General features: G+C 37.4%; 1 protein-coding gene across 2 annotated transcripts in view; it reads left to right on the top strand.

Annotated features, from left to right (window-relative positions):
• The window catches only part of BMPR1B (bone morphogenetic protein receptor type 1B), a 179,138-nt gene that overhangs the window by 146,572 nt on the left and 11,668 nt on the right, over positions 1–20,898 (top strand). For both annotated transcript variants that reach the window (XM_030313413.1, XM_030313411.1), the window contains exons 6-9: positions 5,322–5,418; positions 6,486–6,624; positions 10,693–10,885; positions 11,688–11,985. In XM_030313413.1, coding sequence (XP_030169273.1) covers positions 5,322–5,418; positions 6,486–6,624; positions 10,693–10,885; positions 11,688–11,985 — 727 coding nt within the window. The remainder of the gene's footprint in view (positions 1–5,321; positions 5,419–6,485; positions 6,625–10,692; positions 10,886–11,687; positions 11,986–20,898) is intronic.

Below are 20,898 nucleotides of genomic sequence, written 5' to 3'. Positions count from 1 at the left end.
TGAGTCTGAGCTAAATTTCTTGCTAGGGAGTAGCTCTAACATCTCTCGAAGTGTTCAGCTCCTAACTGTTTCTAGGTGGCTTTGTATATGAGACAGATGAAAGGAATTTAGAAATAATTAGTCCTTTTCTTTCTCATTGAACACAGTAATCTGGATATAAAAATGATGTCTTCAGAATCTAAAATACAGAGAATAAACTGGGGGTTGCTACAGGGGGAGGGAGTTGGGAGGGTGGGCAGAATAGCTGACCAAGATTAAGAGGCACAAACTTCCAGCTATGAAATATATAAGTCAGGGGCATGAAAAGTACAGCATGGGAAATTTAGTCAATAATACTGTAATAATGTATGGTGTGCATGGTAATACACCTGTCCTCATAAGCATAGCTTAATATATAGAACTGCTGCATCACTATGTTGTACACCTGAAACTGCTGGAACATTGCATGTCAACTGTACTTAAATTAAAAAAAAAATAAATAATAAAATTACCATTAAAAAAATCTGTCTTAACCTGTTGTGCTACCAAGAAGTGTAATGTAACTATTTTTATTCAGGAAAATAACTAGTAAATTATATCTTTGTTGTTATAGTCCATTTATTTCTAAATGTTACTATAAGAGAGAATCCCAATGTGAGATGTAAGTAAGATACTTTTGCAGTATCCCTTGTTGACCAAAATCCTCTGACAAAAATATACTTTTCAGGTGCTTTATGCTCTATGAATAAAAAGCTGTCTTTAATTTATCCATGATTATAATTTTGAGAGCCCAGGCAGAGATATCTTTGGGCAGTCTTATTTCCAAGATCTTTCCTAGCGACCTGGTTTTTTCTTCTATGTCTTATTGCAATTAGGAACAATCCTTTGCACTTAAAAAAAAAAAAAAAAGGTCCTGCTGTTTTAAACAGTCACAAACTGCTTACTTATCAGAGAAAAAACAAGCAGTGACAGAATGCTATTTTGTTAAGAAACCACTGGTGATTTTTACTTGCTTCTAAGAGTGAACCAGACTTCCCTGGAGGGTTCTCCGTTCTACTTCCTTGAGCAGTTGAAGTGACAGCACAGGTAAAACTCTGCTGCCCTAGAGAGAACTGTGTGCTCTGTTCCTTTCCTGATAGGAATCTGGAAGTGTTCGCTTTCCAAGACCCTGGCAGTGACTTGAATGTTTACATTGTTAATGCTCTGAGCACAGGTAATGGCAGATTAAAACATGACCAGCATGACCAACAGAAACAAAAGGTTTATTGATAAGGATCACCTGTTCCTGACAGAAGAACAGGAGGCTGCAGGGGATGGGGTTATTGGGGCAAAGAAAAGGAAAATGGGAGTAATGCTAGCCTTAGAAAGAAAGGTTAAGGAAAAAATCCCTTAGATCCTTTCTAGTCTCATTGCTCTCATAAATCAGAAATCTAATAAGATGGGTAATAAATACAGTGTTCTTACAGTTCAGAGTGTACTCTGCATTTGCATGGAAAGCAAAAGGCAGCGAGGCTGAGTTTCAGTACAATTAATCACTGGAATGAAAAAGTGTTCTGTGTGCATATACTGATAATACATTGTGCTTAAGTAGTTGGTTCTTCTCGTTTTAATTGAGTATCCGGCATTCTCTTGGTTTTCTGCAAGCTCAGGCTTTTTGCTCTTGTTATCCGTAAAATTGGAAACACATTTTAAACTAAGTTTCCAGGGACAGTGTTTGCATGTATATGTACCATGGCATTTGTACCTCTGCGTATGTATGAACACAGTGAATTGTGCTCTCACTGGAGTAGTGTTGTGCTCACCTTGGGTTTATTGTTGACTTTGCCCGTAACCTGGTGGAGGGAAATTTGCTACGCAATTCATTGTGTAAAAACCTTGCCTCTTTGATTTGAAGAGTCCTCAAGTTATTTTCAAGATTTCCTAAGCACCACTTGCCAGACAGTGCATGTGCTACTTTATATAATTTCTGCTGGTGTTAAAGCCTAAATGGCTTTTTGGACCTGTCCTGCAGTGTGGGTCAGGTTCCTGAACATCTTATTCTCTGGACCGTTGGCAGTGTCTCTGAAGTTGTAAATACAAAACTGGATTTCTTTAATGGTCTCTTATTTAGTCTTTTCAGATGCAGACTGCTTCCATTCATATTTTATAAGTAGTGTAGATCATGAATAATTGTTCAGTGTATTTTAGGCTGATGACAAGATTATCAGCCTAGTATGAAGACCTGTGGATTATAGTTTATAACAAAAATCCAAATATTTCAAAGTAAGATTTATTTTCAATTTCTGTATTCATGTTAATTTCCTCATTTTGGCAATTTTATTACCATTTTGTAAGACCTTGTCCTTAGGAAGTGCATTCTGAAGTGTTTATGGGTAGGGCATTATGTCTGTAACTTCAGATGATCTTTACATTATACATACATATGAGTAAATAAGCATAAATATGAATACAAATATATACACATATTTATATATACATGTTATGTATATATATGCATATATATATATATATATATATATATATATATATATATATAAAGATGGACCCACAGACACCCGTACTGAGAGAGCAAGACAATTATAAAACAGGTATGGTAAAATTTTAAAAATGGGAAATCTCTGTGAAGGACATATTCGACTTCTTTGTCCTTACAGGTTTTATATAAGACTGAAATTACTTCAAAATAATTAAAACATATGGTCACACTGATGGTGAAATATAAAGCTTTGTAATATTTTTTAAAGGACATTTTGACAATGTGTTTGGAAAGCCTTGAAATATATATTGGTTGAATTAATGACTCTACTTCTGGGAATCTAGATTAAAGAAATCACCATTGACATCTGTCATGATGTACTTGTAAGAGTGTTCACAGGGTTTTGTGTATTTCAGCAAAGGTGTATTAGAGCAAAATCTTTATGGTCTTCTAAATATACAGCATCAGAAGATTGACTTCGTCAAAAAATTTTTTTCTTTTAAGATTTTTTTAAAGTTTATTTATTTTTGAGACACACAGAGAGAGACAGAGCACAAACAGGGAGGGGGGTGCAGAGAGAGAGGGAGACAGAGAGTCTGAAGCAGGCTCCTGGCTGAGCTGTCAGCACAGAGCCCGACGCGGGGCTCGAACCCACGAGCTGTGAGATCATGACCTGAGCTAAAGTCGGACGCTTAACTGACTGAGCCACCCAGGTGCCCCAGAAGACTGACTTTCTAATCAGGATGTGCCTGCATATATACTATGCAGTCTTTAAAACTTATGTGGAGAAAATTTTTATTGTTTTTGAAAATATTCACAGTATTATTAACGAAAATCTAGTTCTGAAGCAACAGTGTTTTGTTTTGTTTTTCTCCAATTTTTCTCTATGGTAAAATACACCATAGAATTTACCATTGTAACTGCTTTTCAGTATACAATCCAGTGGTACTAAATATTTTTGTACAACTATCAACCTCATCCATCTCCATAGCTCTGTTCATCTTGTAAAACTGAAACTCTGTACACATTAAACATCAGCTTCCCCCAGCTCCTGGCAACTACCACCATTCTACTCTTTCTCTTTATGATTTTGACTCCTCTAAGTATCTCATAGAAGTGGAATCATACACAATGTTTGTCTTTAAGTTACTGGCTTATTTCACTTGGTATAATGTCCTTACAAGTCAGCAAGTTGTAGCATATATCGGAACACAGTAAGGTCGAATAATATTCCGTGTATGTAAGCATATACCACAGTTTGCTCATCTTTTCACCTGTCAATGGACAGTTGGGTTTCTTCCACATTTTAGCTATTGTGAATAATGCTGCCACAGACAAGGGTGTATATAATGCCTTCTTGTGAAATAGTTTGCTCATAAGCTTTTTTTTCTGTTCATTGAAATGATACTGCAAAAGCATGTGTTAAATGCTAATAGTAATTTTCCTAAGTAGTGAGATGATGGCAATTTTAGTTATTTCATTAGTTGGTGCTTTTTAGTTTTTATTCATGGACTATGTAATACTTTTAAGTGAAAAAAAAAATGTTACATTGGGTGAGATAGGGTCCCCAGGCAAAACATTTAGGTAGCCATAGAGTTAAAAGTATAGAGTGCAGTTGGAAAACCTCTTGTTCATAGCAACCAAAGTCATAAATTACAATAATACCCTTAAAAATTAAATAAAAGTAATCACTCTCTCAAGGGAGTATGGTCCCCATAGTAAGAACACTGCTAATTCTGTTACTACATAAGTGCACCTGGTTTTAGGTCAGTTTTCTCCAAATATGTTTCAGAGACTACTTGCATATAAATCATCTGGGATGATTGTAAAAAAATAAAATACTTGGAACAAAAATCTCTGAGGTTACAGTCAGTAAATATGCATTTGTATAAAGTTTTCCAAGTTTAAGAAATCATGCTGTAAGTAAATCTGATTTGTCAAGAGCTGGAGTTAAAACAACATGAATAATATTTAATAATTTGTTCTATAAAAGGATCACACAATAATTCTTTGAGTAGAACATATCCATTATTTTAAAATACGATGCAATTTATGGAAAATTTAGCAATGTAGTTTTGAAAGGCATCTTTGTTTGAAGTGGTGCACATCATATCTTCTGTATTTGGCAACTTTTGAGGAATCCTGTTCCTTTGTATCCATCATAAGATGACTGTGTGTTTCATGTACAAAGAATATAGACCAGTTTTTTTATCCAAATTCACGATATGGAACACTCCAGAAATCACACGAGAAAAGCCTGTAAACCCATCAGCTGGATCTGAAATAAAGATGAACTACCTACTTCTATTTTGGGGGTATTGATCCATGTACATTCATTCATACTCTATACTTCTATTCTGTGTCAAGCCTATTCCTTCCAGAGAGGAAGAAATTCACGCTCTTGAAATAAATGCCTAGGTGAACAATGATTCACAGTAGTTGAACTTATTTAATTTGGAATATATATATGTATTCCAAATTAAATAAGTTCAACTAATTTAATACATATTAAATATATGGAATACATATATATATGTATATATATATATATATATATATATGTATTCCAAATTAAATAAGTTCAACTACTGTGAATATATATATATGTATGTATTTACTATACAATTATATATTTATATATTAATAAATACAAATATACAAACATATTAACACAAATACAGATATATATTAATACACACATATATATTTACTATACAATATACAGTATTCTTATCAATTGGCAGATTAAAAGGATTTTTTATATCTTGTATATGGGGCTTAGCAAACGCTTTTAGGAAGGAGTTGCTTCCTAATTTTTAAGTAAAAATATTCTCCATATTATGGCTCTCTTTCTTTTTAATTTCAGATTTTGTTGATGGACCTATACACCACAAGGCCTTACTTATATCTGTAACTGTCTGTAGTTTGCTATTGGTCCTTATTATTTTATTCTGTTACTTCAGGTAAGTTTCTGACATGTGGATGTAGAATTCTGAGTTTGAAATATGATCCTCATGCGACTGTTCCACCTGTTATTTTTCGCCGTAGCTTTCTTTGACCGAATTAAATCTTAGATTTCCCTGATACTATCAGTTACTTTTGAAAATATTTGTCCTAATGAAGCTGTTAATAGATACCTTCTCATTTCTGTTTCAGACATCAAAGCCACCCAGATAAATTTCACCCTTAGGGAATTTAGGATAGTTAGGGAATTCAGGAGCTACTTGTTACTAAGGTTTGATCGTAAGTGAAGAAATGGCCATGTTGAACCTAGAATTATTCTAGTAATTCCTTATTTCCCAAGTTAACAATTTTCCCTTAATACTGAAAAATTTTAAGCCACATTTTTATTAGTGATTCAGCTAAAATGAGCTTAGTTATTAAAGTTAAGTGAGAGTTACTTTTTGTTCACTAAGAACTTATTTTCTACTTTGTGAGATCTCAAGGACCTTTAAATTTTTATCATTTGCTTTTTGTAACACTCATTTATGATACTGTTCTGCAAATAGGAGTTGATTCAAGTAAATTCATTTCTAATTGGAGGCATAATTATTGACAAGATGTTTCTAAAGTTTAAATTTCTTTCATTTGTCTGTATTATTGCTTTATACATTATCTTAGATGAAGTAGTTTTCTGTTATGTCTTTTGTAAACCCCAAATTTCCAGCTTTAATTAGAGACCTTAAGGGGAGAAATTTTAGGCAATGAGTATTGGAACCATAGAAAAATATTATTGAACCCCTGCTGGGAAATAGGCAGTTGAATGGAGAAGAAGAATTATAGATGGTTGTAGGTTAGCAAAATAATTATGATTTATATTTTGGAAATTATAACTAAGGGTAATAAATAGTAAGCATGTATCTTGTATTGGTAAAGAAGTACTAGCATTTATCACGTAAGGATAATAAATACTAAAATTTATCTTCTCTTGTGCTAAAATGAAATCTGCTGTGATGACTGTTTTGTTTGCAGTGTTTTACCCATCATTGCAATTCAGTATCTTAAATTATCTTTCTCTGTGCATCTTTAGGTATAAAAGACAAGAAACCAGGCCTCGGTACAGCATTGGGTTAGAACAGGACGAAACGTACATTCCTCCTGGAGAATCCCTGAGAGACTTAATTGAGCAGTCTCAAAGCTCAGGAAGTGGATCAGGCCTCCCTCTGCTGGTACGAGAAGAACATATCCTGAATTTAAAGGAAATGTCTTCTGAGAGGAAATGTCAATAAGTACGGGGTTTCATTTTACTGAAACAGATAGGGTAGCGGACAAAGAGAAGCTCTACGCCATCAGTTAGACATCAGATCTCAGATGAAGGGCTTTCTGATAACATTTTGACATATTGGGGGTAAGGTGATTGTTTTTCAGTGTAAGTGTATGGTTACAATCCAGACCCTTAGACATTCTGATAAGGAGCAGATTAGAAAACATTTAAGTATGGAGCCGTCTTCCCTCTGCTTTCAGTAAGGATAGTGTTACTGAACTTTGGCCTGGCTTTTGAAGGCAAAAGTATTACAACGAACTGGGATCTGAGTACTTCTCCAGGGGAAGAAGACTGCATTTCAGCTGGAGGGCTTATGTTTCAGGATGAAGTCCTGGCTTTTCCATTCATGAGAGGTATAATTTTCTGATAGTCAACATCGCCAAACTTGAAGAAAACATACAATGAATCCAAGGCATTTGTTTTAATGAGAAAACATTTGATTCCTTTATAGACCATGCAAAAAGATCGTTGGGATAGAAAATAACAATTTTATATATATATATATATATATATATATATATATATACACAAACTCTTAAGTTTATATGTGTATATATATATATATATATATATACAAACTCTTAAGATTGATTTACCTAATCTTTATTGTCTGGTTCTGACTTTGGATATCGTATTTACTTGATTGTTTTCATGACCTCTTAGTGTAGTACTAAAAGTTTTTTTTTTTTAATCTCAAGTCAAGAATTATAACTTTTTTGAGATATAAAAGGTATATATACTTAATGTATAAAAGTATATATTTCATGTATACGATTTGAAGAGTTTGGGGATAAGTATACATCTGTGAAACCGTAACCCTAATTTATTCCATGAGCCTATTCATCATCTCCAAAAGTTTCCTCCTGCCCTCTTGTTATTTTGTTCTTGTTATTTTGTCTTGTTTATTTGTTGTTATTTTTTAAATGTAAGAACATATAATGTAAGAACTACTCTCTTAGCAAATTAAATTTTTTTTTAATGTTTATTTATTTTTGAGAAGAAAGAGTGCAAGCACAAGTAGAGGAAGAGAAGAGAGAGAGACACACACAGAATCTGAAGCAGGCTCCAGGCTCTGAGCTGTCTGCACAGAGCCCGATGCAGGGCTCGAACCCAAAAACCATGAGATCATGATCTGAGGCTAAGTCAGATGCTTAACTGACTGAGCCAGCCAGGCACGCTCTTAGCAAATTTTTAAGAATACAATACACTGCTGTTAATTGTAGGCATTGTGCTGTGCAACAGATCTCCAGGGCTTACTTATTTTGCATAACTGAAACACTTTTCTCTTTGATTAATATGTCCTCTGCAGGTAATAGACCAGAAAGAAGATAACTTGTGAGGTAGTCATTATGACCAAACTGATACTACTTAGGATGTAAATATTTTTTTTACTGTAGAGGTTTTTATTATCAAATTTACTGTTTTTTTAATTGTTAGAATTTAATATGTAGCAGATACGGTTCTTATATTTTAAAATCTGTATATTATAATATTTTTTAAAAAAGTACAAATATGAAAATCCCCTTCAGTATTAATGAATCAGATGTTTATGCTCTTGGAACTGAAACCTATTTGTTTTCCAGTGTTTTCCTCCTTAGAAGTTATAATAAATCTCAAAACTAAAGTACATTTTAAATTTCTGAGTATAATTTAGTGACACTTTTTATCTTTGAGATAAGTTCCTATTCTTTCAAGCATTGCCAATTCCATTAGTACATTCATTAAATTATGAGAAGCTATATTATCATTAGAAAAGAAGTGCATGCAAAACTGTTTATGTCAGAAAATGTTCTGTAGATTTCCATACACAATGCTCTGTAACATCTGTAAATTGAATACAAAATTTCTGTAATAAATGTGGGAAGTGTCCTCCCTAGTCAGTAATTTAACTATTTGCGGATTTGTCTCTCAGCTGCTTGGTGCTCTTGGTGCCGCTGTTACCCCATTTAGAAGTGGAAATACATTGAACATTTCCTTGAATAGCATGTTTGAACTCTTCTGGAGAGTTCCTAATTTACTTCAGGCTGAGTGGCTTAATTGCATGTCAGCAATGCTTTAATTTTTCAATCCTTCTTTTAGAAAACAGCATTAAAAAACAGATTTTATCTTTTTTCCTAAAAGCTTCTAGTCTGATATGGGTGCTGTTAATGCCTCTGGCAATGGTTAGCATGACCTCTTGAATTAATAAAATCATCCGTGATGCAAAAACAGAATGACCCTAGTTGGTAGACATCTCTGGTAGGCATAATGCCCCCCAAAATGTCCTAATCCCTGGGATCTGTTATTTTACCTGGGAAAAGGGACTTAAGGTTGCTAATCAGCTCACCTTGAGATGAGATTATTCTGGATTATCTGGGTGGACTCAGTTGTATTGGTCCTTAAAAGTGTAAACGTAAAAAGAAACATTTCAACTTTACTTGATTCAAAGCACATTTCTGCTAAGAATTCATTCCAGTTTTCTGGTCAGATCTTGTGAGAATTTTGTGTTAGGTTCTTTATATATGCCTCCCAAATTATGTAAATTATCATCAATACTTAGCCATTTCAGTCATGGAGTTCTTACAATATTTTCATGTGAGTACAGATGGGCCGCAGATCATATGTAAAGAGACATTTAACCCTTAGACCACTTTCCTCTCATATTTTCTTTCTCTTTGTTTCTACTACTCTCTCTAGTTCTTTAGAGCTCTCTTCAAGCTTAACTTCCTCTCCAGATCTAACCTCTTTTTCTTCTACCTGTCCATGTTACATTTTCGACTGTGACAATTAACGGTTCCACTTCAGAGTATAATTTTCAACAATTATTTGTTGCTTCCTTCTTTTTCATTTGTCTTCTGTTTCTTTACATATTTCATACAGTGTTCTGTGGCATTGTACGTCTGAAAATTCCTGTATCTGAAATCTGAAGGGGTTCAATCTACTTGGGTTGTTTTTCTTGACTCTTATTTATAGTGGCTATTTCTTTTGGTTTTAAGGAATTTATTCTGTGGGATCTTCTTTTCCTGTCTCCCTTCCTTCTCCCCCTTCATTTTCTTTCTTCCCTACCCGCCTCGCCTTGGGAATTTCCTGTATTTCTTTGCGAGGCCAATAATTCATTATAGTTTTTTATTTCGTACATCTTACCACGATCGAGTTGTATGGTGGCAAGTGTTCCTTCAAGGTATCTAATAGCTGGCTGTACCTTCAAGGTATCTAATAGCTGGCTGCAAAATATTCTGCAAGTGATTTTCTCTGGAGAGGATTTCTGTTTGTTCTTGTTGGGAGCCATGGGGTGCTACCAACCTCAGGCAAATTTAGTGTCACTCAGTGGTCCCAGCTTAATGCCAAAGCCCTAGGTTCAGTTTCTCTACTTTTAAAGGGGTCAGAGTTTAGATTCCAGATCGCAGTGCTCATGTTATTCTTCACCCAGACAGCAGCTTGGCTTTTGTATGTGCTAATGGTTACTGTTCCCTGCTCTGGTCTCAGCTCTTCCCTCCCTCCCCCTCCCCACCCTCCTCCCTCTACCCTGACCTTCTTACTTGCAGATTTCCTTTATTTCTTTGTGGCCAACAATGCATTGCAATTGTGTTTCATTGTAATTTATCCAAGATCAAGTGTATGGTGGGTGAGTCCTTTCAGAGTGTCCAGTATCCCGCTACAGTAGTGGGAGTGAAAAGTGTTTTTATTCTGCCAGTGACGGTGAACATTCAGGTTTTTTTCCTCTTTGAGAATGATAATAGGTAGAATGAAATATTTAATAATGTAGAAGCAATAATTCAAAAATTCAGAATCCATAATCAATCTCAAATACATTTAAAAGGGGACAGTATAAAATAATAAATAAATATAAATAATGTGTCTATGTAAAGAAAAACTACTGGCTAAATATATTTTGCATGCAGTAATTGTTTCTTCTCTGGAGGAGGAAAAAAAAAAGATTAAACAAATCTGTAGTGCTGCGAATACACTAACAGTGTGTTTTGGGATTTAACAGGTCCAAAGGACTATAGCTAAGCAGATTCAGATGGTGAAACAGATTGGAAAAGGTCGCTATGGGGAAGTTTGGATGGGAAAGTGGCGTGGCGAAAAGGTAGCTGTGAAAGTGTTCTTCACCACGGAGGAGGCCAGCTGGTTCCGAGAGACAGAAATATATCAGACAGTGTTGATGAGGCATGAAAACATTTTGGGTGAGTCGGTACAGCGGTATTCAGGGTTTCCTAGATTTCCTCTATTTTCTGTTAACATCTGCCTATTAACTCATCTGTCTAGACCTGTGATGAAATATATAGACATTTTCTTCTTGGCCTGAGCCCAAGAACGTCATAAGTTTCTACTGGGAGACCTCACAGGAGGAATGACTAAGCCACTTCTGTGAATGCATAGTGGGCTGGAAATGGAATACTCTCCAATAATTTTTTCTTCAGGGACAGGAAATGCAAATGTAATACCAGAATTTCTTAGGGTTTCTTAGGGATTTGAAGGAGCACATGTTTAAATGTTGTGAAAAGTTAGAGAAGTTTTATCTGCAGGGTGTGTGTGTGTGTGTGTGTGTGTGCGTGCGTATCCAGAGTTTATATTGAGAATTGATTTTTAAAACATTTTCTCAAGTTAGAAATAATGTACCTGCACCATCCAAGTTGGAAAGAGTATAAGCTAATATGGAGTGTAAGCCCTGACTCCAGACCTGTTTTGTAAACCGTGGCTTATGTATACTATTTACTGTAATATAATAACGTAAATATCAATGACTGACTAGAAAGGGCTCATGTTTTCAGGTACAAACCTTTAATGTTCCTCTACCTCTACTGTTTTGATGGCCTCTGGTTGGTATTCATAATTTAATACTGTCATAGGCATAACCATAAAGCTGAATGAAATACTAAACAAAGACACCTCTGTGACAAGGAATGATATTTGGGAATATGAATTATTCTTGATAGTATTCAGAAAACACTTGGCTTCAAACCTTTTTGTCTTTCTTCCTTTTAGGGTTCATTGCTGCAGATATCAAAGGGACAGGGTCTTGGACCCAGTTGTACCTAATTACAGACTATCATGAAAACGGTTCCCTCTATGACTATCTGAAGTCCACCACTCTAGATACAAAATCAATGCTGAAGTTAGCCTATTCTGCTGTCAGTGGCTTATGTCATTTACATACTGAAATCTTTAGTACCCAAGGCAAACCGGCAATCGCCCACCGAGATCTGAAAAGTAAGAACATCCTGGTGAAGAAAAACGGAACGTGCTGTATAGCTGACCTGGGCCTGGCCGTCAAATTTATTAGGTTGGTATTAAAGTGAATGAATAAACTTTTATGATTCTCTTCTATCCCTTTTTTATAGATTGCACATTCTGGCATTTGGTGCTGCTAGGAAATTTAGAGGAGGAACCTTCTTAATTCTGATGTTTCTTTGGAGGGAAAAAGTAGAAACATTTATTTGAAGAAACATGTATTTGTGTCCTGTTGTTTCTGTGCTCCTCGGTGACCTGGCTTCTAGACAGTGTTTACATTAGGTTTGTAGCTGTCATGAAGCTCTTTAGAAAAGAGTACCTAATGTCTGGGATGATTTGGTGAGCATTCTGCATACGTTTGTAGGTAGGAAAAGGTTTTAGTAAAGATCTACATGTTATGTGGTGATAAAGGCTGTGTTTTTTTATCTTATGAAAGAAAGATCGTTTGCATAGCTATTCCATGAGAAATGTTAGAAACTAACAAAGCACGGTCAGCGTTCAGCACTACTGTACCATGACTTAAAGTGAATAACATATAAACCAACATGTGTCATAACACAGTGGTTTCAGACCGCTGGGGCTCCTTGGAGTGACAGCAGCAGCTTGTACAGAGTGGGGAGGAAGAGTACCCAGTAAGTGGGGCTCTATTTTGCCCCTAATCAGTGCAGCCCCTTTTATCTTGCAGATGATTTAGTTAGAAGAAATGATTCCTTTGCTTTGAATGCAAAACAGAATGAGTTTGCAAACTGCTGGCGTAGAGGGGTCATCATAGAACTAACTACCCTTTTAAAAACTCAATCTAGGTTTAGCCTTTATTAATTCGTTGGATCCTCTCATGGATTTTTTTCCCCCAAAGAAGACTTGATAGAATATGGAGAAGGGCACAGTGGAAAAGCCATGGAGATGATGAAATGTTTGGACAATAAAACTCATGAGCAAAGACTAATGGATTGGTATTTTTGTAAAGACTGAGGTGTGACTTAATAATAGGCCCCCAATACAGGAAGGTCTCCACCATTTAAAAGATGGTATTGAAGTTCTCACCTTTAAAATCAAAGCAGGAGGAAATTAAGAACCTCCTGACAACATGAAAAAAAATCCCTTCTCTCTTCTGAATTCTTTTTTCTAATCTACAGCCTTTTTTAAGTCTCCTCTACCAAATCAATCAATCAATCAATCAATCAATCAATCCTATGATGCTTCTCAAATTACCGGCCTCTCTTCGGTCCTCCCCTGTTAAATTTCTTGAGTTCCATAGAGTAATCTGCTTGCAGAATCCAGTAATTCACAATGTCTTGTGTGATTCTGTGTCTTCTCCCTTCTCTCCTGAGCTCCTGTTTTAAGGGGTACCATTGATCTTTGTCACCAGAAGCCTTTCTTATTGTCATTCCACTGTCCACAGTGTGCAAACCTTTCTTCCTGCTATTTTCTTGATGTGCCTTTATTCCACGTTCATTTTCTTTGTCTGTGGGTTCTGTTCGTGGTCTGTCTCTTACATATTTCCCCACTGCTAGATTTCCTGCTGATACCTGCTTTCCTTTCTAGTTCTCAGTTGTGGTTGATCCATTCTAAAATGTGTGGTGCCTGACATTTCCTTTGTTCCTTCAGGTTTTGGTTTGCTCAGTTGAATGGATTCTCTCTCTATGATATTCCCACTAGGACTGAATCCCGTTTGGGTCCTCTACCATTTTTCTAGATTCTGGAGTGAAGCACTTTGTAGTTTTTGTAGTCTTTGTCTTTCCTATTTTCCATTTTTTTTCCCTACATGCTGCTGCCAGATTTATTTTCTTGAAACATAATTTTGGACAGCACAATAATTTCATGGTTTCCTATAGCTTTGGGTTCAACTGTAGTGTATATTCTGAATGCTTCATTCTTTCTCACACCTTCAGGTGTTTTAACATGTTTTTATCTTTACCTGAGTGCCCAGCATCTCCTCTTCTGTTTGCATAACTACTACTTATCTTTGCAGTTTATTTCTTTGGGACACCTCTTATTATTCCCTTTAAGTCTGACTTTTAGTTAGTCTTCTGCCCTCCTGTGTGACCTGTGCACGCTGTCATGACATTTCTCATACTCTTGTGCAATACTCATGGACTACTTGTCTGTTATTCCCAATGAAGACTAAGCTCCATGAAGGTAGATACCATGTTTTTTTTTTTCTCAAATTTACATCCCTACTGCCTTTCCTTGGTGCCCATTACAGAGGTGTTGCTCCCAAATTTTGTATTAGTGGACAGATACACAATCCCTCGTGAACTACAGGTTGAAGAAAAAAAGCATCTGTTCTTAGCTCCAGAGGTCCTACACACTCTGGATTAAATCTACTTTCCTGGTTGTTGTTTTTTTTTTTTTTAATGTTTATTTATTTTTGAGAGAGAGAGAGAATGGGGGAGGGGCAGAGAGAGAGGGGTGTAGAGGATCTGAAATGGGCTCTGTGCTATCAATATGGAGCCTGATGTAGGTCTTGAACTCATGAACCATGAGATCATAACCTGAGCCAAAGTCGGATGCTCAACCCAATGAGCCACCCAGGTGGCCCTACCTTCCTTGTTTTACATCCTACAAACCCTCCAGTTTGTATGTGTGCTTTTGCAAAACTGATGTATTTGTTTTCTCCGTATGTACTGCATGTTTACTGTGCCTTGCATAGTTTCCAGTCTGAAATGCCCCTGCTTCTTCGTGTACCTTATGGTCTCAGAGCTGCCTTTAAGTCACTTTACCCATCCTCTAGCTAGGAATAATGACATCATCTTCTCTACTCCCTGGTAATTTCCCAGCCCTTGTCTGCCTGATAGTATAAGTATATTAGTACCTGCCTCATCTTGCCTACTTGTCACTGGGCATCTTGAGAGCAGGATCCGTGCCAGATTAATTAATGTATTTCCCATTTGACATGACATAGTGAATTATTCGTTGTAGGTATTCCAACATTGTTTTGAAGCAATACATCTTGGCAGTATCAGAGTAATTGAGGGCTTTTCTTCTCTGCAGATCTTAAAATAGGCAAGAAAAGCGAGTGTTATATTTCTGAAACTCAGCTCTGCTAATTTAAGGAGAATGAACTAAATGATCTTTCAAATTTCATGTGAACCCTGATTCCAGGAAGCAGAGGGGAGTGCTTTAAGGGATAATTCAGAGCTCTGTTTGGCATATATTGACTTGTTCATCAAGAGAGGAAGGCTTGAGGACACTGGCTCAGCTGTGAAACCGTGGCTGTTGGAGGCACAAATCTCATGGCTAGAGCAGTTGTGGGACCGTTTACTTTTCTGGACCTCAGTTTCCTTCCATTAAATGGAGGCTGCATTTGATAATTTCAGAGGTCCTTTTCACATTTTATTTTCTGTGTTTCAAAGGAACTTTGCTCTTCTCAATTTTTGAGCTTTACTTTTAAACCTTGCTTTATATATTTCTTTGGTTTCTGCTCTTTTCCTGATTTTCCTATTTTGGGGGCACGTGCACACACAGAGATCGTTAGAGATCTTATTACAAGTGGGGTCAAAAGTAACCCAGTGTGGAGTTCTCAGACTTCATAAGTGAACTTCCTGTGAGAATTTAATCTTTACCATGGTCTCTACATGGTAAGTGTTCTCTCAGGCTTTTAAGTAATTTCTGGGAGGTTCCCAGGGAAGTTGAGAGCCACAGAGAGAGTGGACTATGCTTCAGAGATTTCCTGCTCGTATAATTTTTTTTTAGGCTGTATTCATTTTTTTTCATTCACTCTCTTGAAAATGACGTAAGTGCTGATGTATTTCTTGCCCAACAGAGACTTAATCCAGGTGATGCTGAAGCAGACATCATCGTAACCCCAAATCTCTCTTGGGAGGACAAAATAATGACATGTGAAATCCCTTAAAGGAACTTATCAATCTTTTCACTTTTTACTTTGGAGGATCAAGCAACCCCACTGGTCCTTCAGTGTCAGAATAATATATTTTCTTAGGGGAAAAAAAATCCTGGTTTAGAACTTCTCTGCTATTAAATTTTAAATAGAAAAACTACAATGGAGATCGGTCTGTAACATGTATCTCCCAACTGATAATTGTCAACTTGTCCAAATGCAAAGGAGGTGGAGTGACCCAGCCCAGGGGGCACTGCATTTCCTCTGCGTCCTTCTGATGCCGTTAGCACTAACCCTGCCTCTGGTTTGTGTACTTAGTGGTATATTTAAAAAGTGTCATGCCTAAATGACTCGCCAGAGTCCGAGAACTCCGCTGATTAGTGGCAAAATCCCCGCTCTCTGTCAGGGTTTTGCAGCCATGTCCACCCTCTTTTTGAAGGGTTTTTAGCTTGAAAGTTCTGTTGCTCAGAAATCCTGAGATGTCTCAGGATTTAATTGTAGAAGCATTGAGTCTTTTTGAAAGTGCAGCAGAAAACTCTCCTCATTGGTTAGCATCTGACTGGGCAGAGTTCAGCGTGGCCGACCAGCACCACTGTTACCTACCAGATGCTGTAGGAAACACCCAGGGATGTGCACAGCCCCTTCCTCTGAAGGCTCAGGAGGGTCTTTCATGTGTTGGGAGGCTGCTTCTGTCTTCCTACCAGGAGGTTCTGGAGGCTCTTCTATGTTTCCCGTGTGGTTAATTTCAGATGTCATTTGCAAGCCTCAAGCAAACCATTGGCTTCCCTTATATGTCTTATGCCTCCTGCCCTTCTTTCATTGTTCTTGGAAGTTCAGTTCTTCTTGTTTATTTGTTGTTTCGGAGTAGTTTCTTTTTCTTTTTTCTTTTGAATTCAGATCCAAGTTAGTTAACATATAGTACAATAATGGTTTCAGGAGTAGCCTTGGGGATTCATCACTTACATGCAACACGCAGTGCTCATCCCCACAAGTGCCCTCCTTCATGCCCATCACCCATCTAGCCCATCTTCCCCCACCGCCCCCCCAGCAACCCTCAGTTTGTTCTCTGTATTTAAGAGTCTCTTATGGTTTGCCTCCCTCTCTGTTTTTTATCTTACTTTTGCTTCCTTTCCCTTTTGTTCATCTGTTTTGTTTCCTGAATTCCACATATGAGTGAAGTCCTACGGTATTTATCTTTCTCTGGCTGACTTATTTCACTTAGCATAATACACTCTAGTTCCATCCATGTTTTGCAAATGGCAAGATTTCATTCTTTTTTGATCACTGAATTCTTATTTTTTAAACCCCTTTTTAGATTATTAAAGGTATGCTATGTTTGCTTCTCTTCCTCTCTATTACCTTTTTATCTCCCTTCTCCCTCTCTCCTTCTTTCATCTCTCTGTTTTAGACACCAGCAACACCCAGCAGAAGACCGCCTGCGTGTGACCAAAGGCTTCATGAGCCACAGCCACCTGGTTGGAGCTAACATCTTGATTCCCCAAGCTGGTTTCTCATGGCCACAGTGGGATCTTCATGTCTTTCGTGCACCTCTCCCTTCAGCCGATGGTACAGGGGGAATGTGCACTGTGCCGAACCTGTGGCTTTTTCCTTTACCCAACACTTCTTGCAAGAATTCTTGCTATGTGTTTATAATTGGGAGGGTTAATGAACCTGAAAAATAGTTAACCCAAAACAAGGTTAAGGCGAAGACTGTGTTTTTAAAAATCTGCTTTATTATACTCTGCCACCAAAATAAAAATCTTTCGCCTGCCCTTCCTCTGGTGCATCATGGCTGACAGTGTAAGTCGTGCCCTATTCCCCAGTCCCATGCTTTGCCCAGGCTCATCCTCCAGCTCTCTCTGACTCCTTGCTGGAGGCTCCACTTTGAGCCTCTCTGCATTCACAGGAGCTCCACGGTTCCCTCTGCTGGTTACTTTAAGAACTGCAGTGCGCACGTGCCACTCTGGGTACCAGGGCCAGACCCAGGGGGCCACATACGCAGTAGGGAGCGGCACTGTCCATAGACAATAAAACCGATTAAAATCGTCACCGTGCGCCCAAGGTTCTAAACCATGTCAGTAATGAAATCTGTCTCCCAGCAGGTCCTATTGCTTCTGCCATGTGCCTACTTCATCAGCCCTCCTTGTTACCTTCAGAAGAGGAAAATCTTAGTATTGTATCCTTTCATTGCCTTCTCTTCCCTTCTCTGGCTGCCATTGTCTCACATTGTCAGTGTGCCATGCTGCCCTCTCCCTGCCTAAAGCAGTTGCCTTGAGGACCCTCGATCACTTTGTATCCCCGTTGGATGAGAAGGAGCCACCGAGAGTGTACGAATGCTGGAAGGTTTGGTCTCCTCTGTAGACCTCTTACACCACCATGCTGCCACTTTCTTTATCCTACCACTGTCATCCAAATGATTTTGGTCAGAAATAGGAAGTTTGTTTTCATGCCTCTTTATGTAGTCCTAGCTGAGGGCATCCTACATTTTGAGAATCAAATAAAATTACACTTCATCAGCCCTAATGATGGGATTAGGGATAGTTCCCTACTTATTAATACAGTAGGGAACTCGGTTTCATTCACAGCACATCTGGGGACCCTAAGGAATTGTTTTCCTCTCTGTCCTATCAGCCTTATATCTTTGATATATGTTCTATATATATGTTTGCTATACCTCCACGTAATATAGTAGCTGATTCTTTTCTTTGCCAAACACCATCAACTCAAGGTTGAAGAGAGCTTTGCTGAGATATGTTGTAGGGCACTGTGTAAAATTTAGTCATAAAATTCATGCCACCAGAACATTTTCCTGATCTTTGTTTCTACAGAAGCTTAACATCTTGTCATGACTCTAGGTCAGAGGGGAGAACCCTTTTTCTCCCTAATTGACTTGCCTCTTTACCCCCAACCTCCCAAATTACTGTTTATTTTTTATTCAGAAAATTTTAGGTGTTTTTATTTAATCCTGTCCCAGCCCACTGTCCCTAAAGTTCATAAAGAAAAATACCCAGTAACGTAAGATTCTAAAACAATTTTCTTTTCCTGGAGAGGAAGTTGCCTGACAACCCTTAATTTATTTTGTTCAAAAAAAAAAAAAAAAATATATATATATATATATATATTTATTTATATTTAGATATATTTTTTTAAGTTTATTTATTTTGAGAGAGAGAAGGAGAGAGACAGCGTGTGCACACATAAGTGGGGGAGGGGCTGAGCGAGAGGGAGAGAAAGAAAGAATCCCAAACAGGCTCTGAGCTGTCAGTGCAGAGACTGATGTGGGGCTCGATCCCATGAACTGTAAGATCATGACCTGAGCCAAAATCAAGAGTAGGATGCTTAACCCACTGAGCCACCCAGGTGCCTCATTCAAATTATATTTTTATGTTTTTTTACATTCTACTTAAGCCTGTATCACACTGGTACATTAACAGGGATGAAAGCCAATGTTGGGTCTAGTAGAAGGATTAATTATTAAAGTGTAAGTAAAAATATCTACCCCTGTAGTTCTCTAAACCCAATCTTTCAGTTATGAGCCCTTTGTGCAAATATTTCTAACTCTTCTCCATTGGAAGGCAGGAGAGATCATGTTTTCCTCTACAGTGAACGTGGCACCCATGTTTTTGATGGAATGTTTTTGGTTTTTCCTGGTAGAAACTCATCTTCTCTACTTGGGTCCACTTTTGCTCTTCAGAGCCTTATGTTTCCAACCTATCCCTTAATCCTTGAAAGGTACGTTTTTCTTGTTCCTTACCCTGCTGAATTCTTTTCCTTTATAATATATTTAATTAAAATATATTTATATATACAGAAAAGTATAAAAAATAATAAGGCACTCATGTAACAATTGTTATAATGTTAACAAAGTTAACAAGTTGCCTTATTTTTATCTGGTCTTTTTTTTTTTTTTTTTTTCTTTAATGCAGTGTTGAAGATAGCCCTTTGCATTCTGCTCCCTATTTTATTCCCCTTTACCCAACCCGGAAGTAGCTAGTATCCTGAAGTTGGTATTTATCTTTGCTCTGAGTGATTTTATGATTTGACCACATGTACATGTGGCCGCTGCAGCACAGAGGATTCTTTTGTGCATTTAGAGTTCGTTTCTCCGACTCTGCCCTCCTTGTACAGTATCTGTCTTTTCTCATGAACTGCCCCTTCATGGAAAAGGAAGCCAGGGAAAGCTGAAGGCGCCCTGACCTTTCCTGTTTCCTTCTTCCTCCTTGACCCCTTCCTTCAATTACTTTATCCCCTATTCTTACATGCTCTGCACCATTGATCTCTACTTACGGCCTCTTTTTCTTCCTTTATTCTCGGTCCCCCAGTGTCAATATCCCTGGCTTCTATTTTTGGTCTTGAAGATGAACAAACTTACTTTTTCTCTTCCCTAATTTGCGAGCAGCTAAGATAACGTTACTGAAAACCTGAGAGAGAGCTGCAGTTTAATTACTTTCCAATATAGAAACACTCCTGAGCGAAGAGGGGCTGGAGCTATATATGTCTTGGAGGGTCTGCCCCTTTATGATGTTTGATATGAAGTACTTATAATTGGCGTGTTTGTCATTTAAGTGTAGTGCCGAAGGCATTTGCCATTAGGTTAACAGTAATCTTTTACAACGTTACTTTGCTTAACAAAATTTTATTTAACCTCTTAGATATTGGTAATGTCTCATTTTATTGTCTATATACAACAGAGATTTTTTTTTATATTTTTAATGTTTATTTATTTTTGAGAGAAAGAGAGAGAGAGAGCATGAGCAGGGAAGGGCAGAGAGAGAGAGAGGAAGACCCAGAATGTGAAGCAGGCTCCAGGCTCCGAGCTGTCAGAACAGAGCTCAATGTGGGCTTGAACTCACGGTCCTTGAGATCATGACCTGAGCTTAAGTCGGATGCTCAACCGACTGAGCCACCCAGGTGCCCCAGATATTTTTTATATTTCTCTTTAAAGTATCTATAGCAAAGTTTACTGTAGACTGGCCTTTTCTTTCTTTCAGTTAAAGTGTATTATTTACCAACCATGTGCACAGCCCATTGTGAATGAAGAGGGATCAGGACAATTCTCTTTAGGGCTGTGAAATGATTATGGTAGATATTTAGGGCTCAAGGAGTTTACACTTTTAGGTTGGA

Source organism: Lynx canadensis, chromosome B1 (genome assembly GCF_007474595.2).
Source record: "Lynx canadensis isolate LIC74 chromosome B1, mLynCan4.pri.v2, whole genome shotgun sequence".
Lineage (NCBI taxonomy): Eukaryota > Metazoa > Chordata > Mammalia > Carnivora > Felidae > Lynx > Lynx canadensis.
Note: the sequence above shows the minus strand (reverse complement) of the source record. Positions and strands in the feature narration are given on the sequence as shown.